Genomic DNA, 11,994 nt, shown 5'->3' on the forward strand with positions numbered 1-11,994 from the left:
AATTTATCGGTTTCCAAGAGCAAAATTGGTAGCGCGTCATCCCTACAATGGCTTCCATTTGTACGATTGTGAAAATGAACTGGCGTAATGGGGAGATAATTTTGACGCAGTAGAATCCTGACTGAAAGGAGATCATACAGAAAATTTCTGGAACCGCAACTGCCCAATATCCCGGGTTTAAAAACATGAAATCCTGAGGTTCTGAATTTATTATACAAATTAAATATCTCGACATCCCGAAATTCGAAAAAAGAAATCCCGGATCCCGAAATGGTCAATCCTGAAATTTCGATCTTAAAAACACCCGCTCCAGACGTCCCGAAAGTGTATTTTCTTTTTACAGTCATATCTCAGTTTAATAATTGATCCACAGTGGCGATTGATTGATTATTCAGACCCTCTCTATTAAATAAACCCTGTGACTGCCGTGGATAGTAAACTTGAAAATTATATCAGACAAAAATTACACTTTATTCGTAGTATATGTATTTGTTTCAAAGTAAAAAGAAAAATACAAACCGGGGTTCTAATTTGACTTAAATTTCGTCCAATGACGGATAAAAGACAGAAAATACACTCTATTCGTAGTATTAATGTATGTTCAAAGTATGGCAGAAAAACGCAAACCGGAAATCTAATCTGACTTAAAATTTCGCCCAATGACGGACACATATCCGGACGTCTTTTTTCTCGTTTTTCACCCAAAATAATTCAATCCGAATAATCATATGAATGGATGACAAATGCGATTATGCACTGTACCCATAGGACACAGAGGCATGATGATTTATTTATTGTAGAAAGAAGAGAAGCGACACCCAAAATGAGGTCTTCTCGTTTAATAGTATAGATATATTTATATATACACGACCCAACTGAAAAAAAAAACCATAACTTTTCAAACCCATAAACGTTTTATACATGTATGTGGAAGAAACCCTTTAATATGATTCAAAAGAAGAGAAAAAAACATGTGCACTTTTCCCAACATCATAATTGCCCTGATCTTCCGCGCCTTGTTCTTTCAATTTCTTGCACTGAAGCAATTTCTTTTGGAGGCAGATAATTTGAATAAATGGTGGTGTAGCTATAGTGTGGTCGCCGCAGGTGTAGGAGGTTGCGAGTTCTATTCCAAGTTGGCTCTAATTATAGACTTAAAATGTGTGGGATTTTACTCAGCATATGGAACTTTTCACACTAAAGCAGACTGCTCGGATCAGCGTCGAGTAAAATTTAACTGCATCTGGAAAAACATGAGAAAAGATGAAATATTTCGCTACATTGAAGACCTGTTGGTGACCTTCTGTTGTTGTTTTTTTATTTGGTCGGGTTGTTGTCTCTTTGACACATTCCCCATTTCCATTCTCAATTTCATTACTTATATGTAAATCAGTTTTGCCCTCAGAAGTTGAAAAGTGAACATCTTATACAAAACAGCAGTTAATGTGTTGAGAGGAATGACACTGTAATGTTTTTGTCAGTATTACCAAGTACCGTTACACGTTAGATTAAGGAAAATCAGATGGAACCATACGAAAACTAGATTTAGATAATAAAGCAGACAATTTGATGATCTCGCAGTTGTTGAATATTTTACAGTTGTGGTTGAAAGGGTTATAAACTGTTTCTGCTGTTTGGTCGGGTTGTTGTCTTTTTGTAACATTCCCCGTTTACATTCTATCGATTTTATTTTAATGATTATGAGATCAACAGTAAAAATAACATCACGCATGTTTATAGAGGAAACGTCATTAATTAATGTGCACGAAAAAGAATACTTCTTTTAAGAATATCCATAGACCTATATGTCTCTGGTATATTGAAGAAGAAAATTCAGGAATGAAAGCAATATTGTTTTCAAAATGTAAGGATGTGCTTTGAGTAAAGAGGGGTCATAAGTTAAACAATTCATTAAATGAGAATACACAATTTTGAGTATGTATTGTCAAATTTTACAGAACATATTATCTACCATTGCAGCTGTTTCCATGGTACCAGGTAATCCAGATTCTATTACTCATGCTTTCGCAGCTGAAGAAAAGAAAGCCAAAGAACTGATGAAGAAGTATGTAGCGGATTGTAAAAAGCTTGGAGTAAGTATATTTGTGCACAAACTATAGACTGTTGATTCGTTATTTTTCGTTGGATACCAATATTCGTGGGTTTTGTGGATACAGGTGAACCGGGAATTAAAATATTCAAATACAAATTTCTATAAGGTTGTAGCCAGACTTTGGAAGAACCACGAAATCAAATATCCACGAAAATGAAATGTTTCCGTAATCCACGAAAATTGATACCAACGAAAATAAAAGAATCCACAGTAGTACTCAACAATATGCAGACATTTTCGGGGCAAGAAATATTTCAGAGTGGGTTATTTTATCAAATTTTCCCTCTTTTTTTAAGCGAGCACCTGCTTTTCTATTTGGCGGTGGCGTTAATCTCTCTTTATTAAACTTTCAAGTTTAGTTTCTGTCTCCTTGGTATATGTTAATAAGTATTTTTATATTAATTAAATAACTCATTAAGATATCTATTTGACAGCTACATGATGTAGATTTAGTGAAAGTAATCGGTGAACCAGGAGATGGGATCATAAAGGCTGCTGAAGAAAAGAAAGCGGACATGATTATCACAGGCTGTCGGGGTTTAGGACAGATCAGAAGAACAATGGTCGGCAGTGTCAGCGACTATATATTACACCATTCGCATGTACCTGTCTTTGTTTGTAGACATTAACACTGCTAAAACATACATTTCTTATCTCAAAATACAGGAAGATTGATATTAGGTCAATACTATTATGAAAATATGTCATAAATGTGTTGCCAAGTAATTGGACCAAACATATATATTCTTATCGTCAGTTTTGACGATATTTATACTGATGTATTAGAGTAAGATGCCATAAATATGCTCGTTTAATAAGATATTAACTATTTCTGATTTGCAAGTTTTTAAAAATAAATACATACATTCAAATCAGTTCGTTATATTGTTAACAGAATAAATTGTTCAACATGCACTATTTGGAGTTATTTGTTTCTCCTTTTTCGTATTTCGTATATGTTCATGCAATGGTTAAAAGTTTTCTAATAGTTTAAATTAATCCGAGGAATTATATCCAAATCAAATTCTAAGTATATGTTCTACGTTTCATAAAATCAAAAGCGTTCATCAAGTTATATGAGGTCAAGTCATATTTGATTTACAAAGTTACATAGTTATTTCTCCCAAGATAAAGCTACCAGATCTCTTATAAATGTATTTAGGAAAATTCTACCATTGTGCAGCTGATAACTGACTACCAATCTGTCATCTTCAAGACAAAAAGCCAAGACACATTGCAAATTAAAAGAGGGCAATATTTGAAATGAAAGTCACATGACTGGCACAGTTGGTCAGTCAGAAGTCCTGATCTACGGCTCGGTACAACCTTCAGTTGCCAAAACCTTTAAGAATACAAAAAAAAACAATTATCACAATGATCTGAGTCCACAAACACTGAACACTCAACTTTCCGTAACTTAATTATTTTTCATTTTACCGGGTAATTACCTACGTCACAAAATCTGATACAGGTAGATTTTAAATGAACATGTATATATATTTATATTGATTTCTATTAGAATGTGCTGGCGTAGTCGAGTGGTTACTTCGAAACTCAAATGTTTAAATCTTTCCAAAGAAATGAAATTTAACACGCGGGATCGCATCCCGTAGAAACCACTGACGCTATCTAGCATATTTTCGAGTTTTTTTTCTTGTATTTTGTTGTCGTTTAGCATGGGATCATAAATCAGACAGGTTAAAGGAGATCATACAGCTTCCATGGGAAGACGGACTCCGGAGGGAGGGTAGTGCTAGTCGACCCATGTTTTTTGTGGGTAGACGGACTCCGGAGGGGGTAGTGCTAGTCGACCCATGTTTTGTGTGGGTAGACGGACTCTGGAGGGGGATAGTGTTATTCGACCCATGTTTTGTGTGGGTAGACGGACTCTGGAGGGGGTAGTGTTATTCGACCCATGTTTTGTGTGGGTAGACGGACTCCGGAAGGGGGTAGTGCTATTCGACCCATGTTTTGTGTGGGTAGACGGACTCCGGAGGGGGTAGTGCTATTCGACCCATGTTTTGTGTGGGTAGACGGACTCCGGAAGGGGGGGTAGTGCTATTCGACCCATGTTGTGTGTGGGTAGACGGACTCCGGAAGGGTAGTAGTGCTATTCGACCCATGTTTTGTTACAGGTGATTAGCTGAGATATTCAGATTGGAATTCCATCATGGCTTAGATATTTAAAAAGAGAAGAATAAGGAAATTACCCAGAAAGAAAATACATTGTATAGTTGAAGATAAACATTTGAACTTAGTTGAAAAGGACAAAGTGATTAATAAATTACATTAAAACTAAAAGACACATATAAACCAAACACAAACTCAAGAGTATTTTGAAAATGTGCATAGAACACCCATGACAGTAACATAAAACAAGGACGAATATCACATAAAACAAGCAAGCTTAATAAAATCTTGCATTACATGCTGTAGGCAATTAGCTGTAGCTTGCAATATTCATTTATGTGTTTTACAGGGTATACTGAAAATGTTCACAAATCTGGGGACAAAGTTTTGCTAACACATTGTGTTGACCACAGAAAACATCTTACGTATGGATGTAAGTATCAACACTTTTCACAAGTATAAGGGCGATATGTGTATATAATGACAAAGAAGATAGCTTACAAGATGTGGTAAGTGTTCATGCGCACACCTTGGACTCTCATAGGACAAAACATGTTACATATTATTGTCAGTAATATTTTGGGACTATAAAGTGTTTTATGTATATGTATCAACTACACATATAGGATCATGCATAATGTGAGGACAATTGTGTCTTATAAATATCAGATATTTATATATACACGACCCAACTGAAAAAAACATAACTTTTCAAAACATTAACGTATTATACTTGTGGAAGAAATTCTCTGATATGATTCAAAAGACCAAAAAAAATCATGTGCCCTTTTCCCAACACCATTATTGCCCTGATCTTCTGTGACTGGCGCCTTGTTCTATCAATTTCTTGCACTGAAGCAATTTACAATTTATTTTGGAGGCAGATAATTTGAACAAATGGTGGTGTAGCTATTGTGTGGTCGCCACAGGTGTAGGAGGTTGTGAGTTCTATTTCAAGTCGGCTCTAATTATAATAGACTTAAAATGTGTTGGATTTTACTCAGCATATGGAACTTTTCACACTAAAGCAGACTGCTCGGATTAGAGTCGAGTATAATTTAACTGCATCTGGAAAAACATGAGAAAAGATTAAATATTCTGTCTATACTTATATGTAAATTAGTTTTGCCCTCAGAAGTTTAGAAGTGTACATCTTATACAAAACAGCAGTTTATGTATTTAGAGGGATGACAATATGTTGTTTATTGTTCATTATGACCAAGTACCGTTACACGTTAGATTAAGGAAAATCAGATGGAACCATACGAAAACTAGATAATAAGGCAGACAATTTGATAATCTCGCAGTTGTTGGATATTTTACGGTTGTGGTTGAAATGGTTATTAGAACTATTTCTGCTGTTTGGTCGGGTTATTATCTCTTTGGCCCATTCCCCTTTTACATTCTCGATTTTATTTTAATGATTATGATATCAACAGTAAAAATAACACCACGCATGTTAGAAGAAACGTAATTAATTAAGGTTCACGAAAAAGAATACTTCATTTAAGAATATTCATAGACATATATGTCACTGGTGTATTGAAGAAGAAAATTCAGGAATGAAAGCAATATTGTTTTCAAAATGTAAGGATGTGCTTTGAGTTAAAATGGTCATAAGTTTAACAATTCATTAAATGACAATACACAATTTTGAGTATGTATTGTCAAATTTTACAGAACATATTATCTACCATTGCAGCTGTTTCCATGGTTCCAGGTAATCCAGATTATATTACTCATGCTTTCGCAGCAGAAGAAAAGAAAGCCAAAGAACTGATGGAGAAGTGTGTAGCAGATTGTAAAAAGCTTGGAGTAAGTATATTTGTGCACAAACTATAGACTGTTGATTCGTTAGTTTTCGTTGGATACCAATATTCGTGGGTTTTGTGGACACAGGTGAACCACGAATTAAAATATTCAACGAAATACAAATTTCTATAAAGTTGTAGCCAGACTTTGGAAGAACCACGAAATCAAATATCCACGAAAATGAAATGTTTCCGTAATCCACGAAAATTGGTACCAACGAAAATAAAAGAATCCCCAGTAGTACTCAACAATATGCAGACCTTTTCTTGGGGCAAGAAATATTTCATAGTGGGTTATTTTATCAAAGTTTCCCTCTTTTTTAAGCGAGCACCGGCTTTATCATCCTGCTTTTCTATTTGGCGGTGGCGTTAATCTCTCTTTATTAAAACTTACAAGTTTCCGTCCCCTTGGTATATTTTAATAAGTATTTTTATATTAATCAAATAATTCATTGAAATATCTATTTGACAGCTACATGATGAAGATTTAGTGAAATTAATCGGTGAACCAGGAGATGGGATCATAAAGGCTGCTGAAGAAAAGAAAGCGGACATGATTATCACAGGCTGTCGGGGTTTAGGACAAATCAGAAGAACAATGGTCGGCAGTGTCAGCGACTATATATTACACCATTCGCATGTACCTGTCTTTGTTTGTAGACATTAACACTGCTAAACTGAAATACATTTCTTTTCTCAAAATACAGGAAGATTGATATTAGGTCAATACTATTATGAAAATATGTCATAAATGTATTGCCAAGTAATTGGGCTATACATATATATTCTTATCGTCAGTGTTGACGATATTTATACTAATGTATTAGAGTAAGATGCCATAAATATGCTCGTGTAATAAGATATTAACTATTTCTGATTTGCGAGTTTTTAAAAATAAATACATACATTCAAATCAGTTCGTTATATTGTTAACAGAATAAATTGTTGAACATGCACTATTTGGAGTTATCTATTTCTCCTTTTTCGTATTTCGTATGTTCATGCAATGGTTAGTAAAGTTTTCTAATAGTTTAATCCGAGGAATTATATCCAAATCAAATTTAAAGTATATGTTCTACGTTTCACAAAATCAAAAGCGTTCATCAAGTTATATGAGATCAAGTCATATTTGATTTACAAAGTTACATAGTTATTTCTCCCAAGATAAAGCTACCATATCTCTTATGTATTTAGAAAAAATCTACCATTGTGCAGCTGACAACTGACTACCAATCTGTCATCTTCAAGACAAAAAGCCAAGACACATTGCAAATTAAAAGAGGGCAATATTTGAAATGAAAGTCACATGACTGGCACAGTTGGTCAGTGAAGTCCTGATCTACGGCTCGGTACAACCAAGGATTTATATAGGTGCAACAACCTTCAGTTGCCAGCCAGAACCTTTAAAAATACAAAAATAAAATCAATTATCACAATGATCTGAGTCCACAAACACTGAACACTCAACTTTCCGTAACTTAATTATTTTTCATTTTACCGGGTAATTACCTACGTCACAAAATCTGATACAGGTAGTTTTTAAATGTACATGTATATATATTTATATTGATCTCGAATAGAATGTGCTGGCGTAGTCGAGTGGTTACTTCGAAACTCAAATGTTTAAATCTTTCCTAAGAAATGAAATTTAACACGCGGGATCGCATCCCGTAGAAACCACTGACGCTATCTAGCATTTTTGCACCGGCCTCTTTTCGGTGTTTTTTTTCTTGTATTTTGTTGTCGTTTTGCATGGGATCATAAATCAAATAGGTTAAAGCAGTCGGAAACCCGGTTGAAATAGAACAAAAGAATCGAAGCTCTTTGTTAGAGAAGGCGATAAATGTTTACTGTATTATTTACTATAGTGACAAAAAATTAAAACGTTAATAGAATCAAACAAAAAAAACAATTTTCTTCTCAATTACGAGGTGTTTTATTTTAAAAACACCATTTGCATAAGTTTTCAATTTATCTAGTACATAGTTAAGCAGAACAATTAGATATCAAGTCGACGATATATGGGTATCTTTCAAGTTGGATGAAGAAAATGCATAACCTCCGATTTAATTTTTTTTTACCACGGACGGAAAACATATCAATCTATTAGTTCAGTAGTTTTCGTGTCTGCACTTCCATTATATGACTCAAGAAAAAATATCAAAACAATGAGTAACAATTGCATCGAAAAGAGAAAATAGAGTACACCTTTCTATGTTAGTGCGTGTTTGAGTTCAATATTTTGTCTTGATATGGTACAAAGTAAGAATATTTGATACATCGTCTCGCTTCAGATTCTCTCATTTTTATATATCAAAGCTACAGGTTGACTTTATAACACAAACAAATCACAGTACTAAAAGATGAAATATATGGGTCAAGTGAAATACCTAGTCTAATGAGTCACAAAAACAGAGAAGGTGTGTTCGAATAGTTATTTTTTTACTGAAAGTACTTGACGACAGTCTTTCAAGTTGGATGATGAAAATGCATATCTTCGAAAAATTATATTTTTTTGTATTTGATATCTAGGGTTTATAGTCTTCATACACTGAAGAAATTTAGTCTGCCCTTCCACAAAATATTTAATTAGAATTTTTTTTAAATGTTTATGAATTTTCGGAAATTCCACCTGACAACCGATTAGACAATAGTTTTAAGTTGAATCAATGCAGAAAAAAAACATTAACTGATGCTCATTAGCTAGATGATACATTTGTCTTTTAAAATACAACTGAAATATAAGGATCGTAATGGTGCAATGCGGATAAATTTATCGGTTTCCAAGAGCAAAATTGGTAGCGCGTCATCCCTACAATGGCTTCCATTTGTACGATTGTGAAAATGAACTGGCGTAATGGGGAGATAATTTTGACGCAGTAGAATCCTAACTGAAAGGAGATCATACAGAAAATTTCTGGAATCGCCACTGCCCAATATCCCGGGTTTAAAAACATGAAATCCTGAGGTTCTGAATTTATTATACAAATTAAATATCTCGACATCCCGAAATTCGAAAAAAGAAATCCCGGATCCCGAAATGGTCAATCCTGAAATTTCGATCTTAAAAACACCCGCTCCAGACGTCCCGAACGTGTATTTTCTTTTTACAGTCATATCTCAGTTTAATAATTGATCCACAGTGGAGATTGATTGATTATTCAGACCCTCTCTATTAAATAAACCCTGTGACTGCCGTGGATAGTAAACTTGAAAATTATATCAGACAAAAAAATACACTTTATTCGTAGTATATGTATTTGTTTCAAAGTAAAAAGAAAAATGCAAACCGGGTTCTAATTTGACTTAAATTTCGTCCAATGACGGATATAAGACAGAAAATACACTCTATTCGTAGTATTAATGTATTTTCAAAGTATGGCAGAAAAACGCAAACCGGAAATCTAATCTGACTTAAAATTTCGCCCAATGACGGAAACATATCCGGACGTCTTTTTTCTCGTTTTTCACCCAAAATAACTCAATCCGAATAATTATATGAATGGATGACAAATGCGATTATGCACTGTACCCATAGGACACAGAGGCATGATGATTAATTTATTGAAGAAAGAAGAGAAGCGACACCCAAAATGAGATCTTCTCGTTTAATAGTATAGATATATTTATATATACACGACCCAACTGAAAAAAAAACATAACTTTTCAAACCCATAAACGTTTTATACATGTATGTGGAAGAAATCCTTTAATATGATTTAAAAGAAGAGAAAAAAACATGTGCACTTTTCCCAACATCATAATTGCCCTGATCTTCCGCGCCTTGTTCTTTCAATTTCTTGCACTGAAGCAATTTCTTTTGGAGGCAGATAATTTGAATAAATGGTGGTGTAGCTATAGTGTGGTCGCCGCAGGTGTAGGAGGTTGCGAGTTCTATTCCAAGTTGGCTCTAATTATAGACTTAAAATGTGTGGGATTTTACTCAGCATATGGAACTTTTCACACTAAAGCAGACTGCTCGGATCAGCGTCGAGTAAAATTTAACTGCATCTGGAAAAACATGAGAAAAGATGAAATATTTCGCTACATTGAAGACCTGTTGGTGACCTTCTGTTGTTGTTTTTTTTCTTTGGTCGGGTTGTTGTCTCTTTGACACATTCCCCATTTCCATTCTCAATTTTATTACTTATATGTAAATCAGTTTTGCCCTCAGAAGTTGAGAAGTGAACATCTTATACAAAACAGCAGTTAATGTGTTGAGAGGAAAGACACTGTAATGTTTTTTGTCAGTATTACCAAGTACCGTTACACGTTAGATTAAGGAAAATCAGATGGAACCATACGAAAACTAGATTTAGATAATAAAGCAGACAATTTGATGATCTCGCAGTTGTTGAATATTTTACAGTTGTGGTTGAAAGGGTTATTAAAACTGTTTCTGCAGTTTGGTCGGGTTGTTGTCTTTTTGTAACATTCCCCGTTTACATTCTCTCGATTTTATTTTAATGATTATGAGATCAACAGTAAAAATAACATCACGCATGTTAGAGGAAACGTCATTAATTAATGTGCACGAAAAAGAATACTTCTTTTAAGAATATCCATAGACCTATATGTCTCTGGTATATTGAAGAAGAAAATTCAGGAATGAAAGCAATATTTTGTTTTCAAAATGTAAGGATGTGCTTTGAGTAAAGAGGGGTCATAAGTTAAACAATTCATTAAATGAGAATACACAATTTTGAGTATGTATTGTCAAATTTTACAGAACATATTATCTACCATTGCAGCTGTTTCCATGGTACCAGGTAATCCAGATTCTATTACTCATGCTTTCGCAGCTGAAGAAAAGAAAGCCAAAGAACTGATGGAGAAGTATGTAGCGGATTGTAAAAAGCTTGGAGTAAGTATATTTGTGCACAAACTATAGACTGTTGATTCGTTATTTTTCGTTGGATACCAATATTCGTGGGTTTTGTGGATACAGGTGAACCGGGAATTAAAATATTCAACGAAATACAAATTTCTATAAGGTTGTAGCCAGACTTTGGAAGAACCACGAAATCAAATATCCACGAAAATGAAATGTTTCCGTAATCCACGAAAATTGGTACCAACGAAAATAAAAGAATCCACAGTAGTACTCAACAATATGCAGACCTTTTCGGGGCAAGAAATATTTCAGAGTGGGTTATTTTATCAAAGTTTCCCTCTTTTTAAGCGAGCACCTGCTTTTCTATTTGGCGGTGGCGTTAATCTCTCTTTATTAAACTTTCAAGTTTAGTTTCTGTCTCCTTGGTATATTTTAATAAGTATTTTTATATTAATTAAATAACTCATTAAGATATCTATTTGACAGCTACATGATGTAGATTTAGTGAAAGTAATCGGTGAACCAGGAGATGGGATCATAAAGGCTGCTGAAGAAAAGAAAGCGGACATGATTATCACAGGCTGTCGGGGTTTAGGACAGATCAGAAGAACAATGGTCGGCAGTGTCAGCGACTATATATTACACCATTCGCATGTACCTGTCTTTGTTTGTAGACATTAACACTGCTAAAATATACATTTCTATCTCAAAATAAAGGAAGATTGATATTAGGTCAAAACTATTATGAAAATATATATCATAAATGTATTGCCAAGTAATTGGGCTATACATATATATTCTTATCGTCAGTTTTGACGATATTTATACTGATGTATTAGAGTAAAATGATATAAATATGCTCGTTTAATAAGCTATTAACTATTTCTGATTTGCAAGTTTTAAAAATAAATACATACATTAAATCAGTTCGTTATATTGTAAACAGAATAAATTGTTCAACATGCACTATTTAGAGTTATTTGCTTCAAGTTTTTCGCATTTCGTATGTGCACGCAATGGTTAGTAAAGTTTTCTAATAGTTTAATCCGAGGAATTATATCTAAATCAAATGCTTAGTATATGTTCTACGTTTCATAAAATCAAAA

At 34.0% G+C, this 11,994-nt stretch overlaps 2 protein-coding genes across 2 annotated transcripts; both read left to right on the forward strand.

Moving 5' to 3' along the window:
* The first annotated feature begins 1,981 nt into the window (after positions 1 to 1,981).
* LOC134714079 (universal stress protein Sll1388-like) lies at positions 1,982 to 3,031 on the forward strand. The gene is made up of 2 exons (XM_063575326.1): positions 1,982 to 2,093; positions 2,548 to 3,031. The coding sequence occupies exons 1-2, from the start codon at positions 1,989 to 1,991 to the stop codon at positions 2,740 to 2,742; spliced, it is 300 nt and encodes a 99-aa protein (XP_063431396.1). The 5' UTR covers positions 1,982 to 1,988; the 3' UTR covers positions 2,743 to 3,031.
* A 1,044-nt stretch (positions 3,032 to 4,075) lies between these two features.
* LOC134714080 (universal stress protein in QAH/OAS sulfhydrylase 3'region-like) lies at positions 4,076 to 11,655 on the forward strand. Its single transcript, XM_063575328.1, has 3 exons — positions 4,076 to 4,676; positions 10,806 to 10,918; positions 11,375 to 11,655. Exons 1-3 carry the CDS (start codon positions 4,580 to 4,582, stop codon positions 11,567 to 11,569), a joined length of 405 nt encoding a protein of 134 aa, XP_063431398.1. The 5' UTR covers positions 4,076 to 4,579; the 3' UTR covers positions 11,570 to 11,655.
* Positions 11,656 to 11,994: the final 339 nt, after the last annotated feature.

The sequence above is a fragment of the Mytilus trossulus genome, chromosome 4, assembly GCF_036588685.1.
Source record: "Mytilus trossulus isolate FHL-02 chromosome 4, PNRI_Mtr1.1.1.hap1, whole genome shotgun sequence".
Taxonomy (NCBI): Eukaryota; Metazoa; Mollusca; class Bivalvia; order Mytilida; family Mytilidae; genus Mytilus; species Mytilus trossulus.

Bases quoted from the DNA above. Each gene is read 5' to 3' on its own strand.
- LOC134714079 (XM_063575326.1), top strand. From the start codon at position 1,989: ATGGTACCAGGTAATCCAGATTCTATTACTCATGCTTTCGCAGCTGAA. The intron at 2,094-2,547 runs GTAAGTATATTT...TCTATTTGACAG, and splicing joins CGGATTGTAAAAAGCTTGGA to CTACATGATGTAGATTTAGT.
- LOC134714080 (XM_063575328.1), top strand. From the start codon at position 4,580: ATGTGTTTTACAGGGTATACTGAAAATGTTCACAAATCTGGGGACAAA. The intron at 4,677-10,805 runs GTAAGTATCAAC...CTACCATTGCAG, and splicing joins AAAACATCTTACGTATGGAT to CTGTTTCCATGGTACCAGGT. The intron at 10,919-11,374 runs GTAAGTATATTT...TCTATTTGACAG, and splicing joins CGGATTGTAAAAAGCTTGGA to CTACATGATGTAGATTTAGT.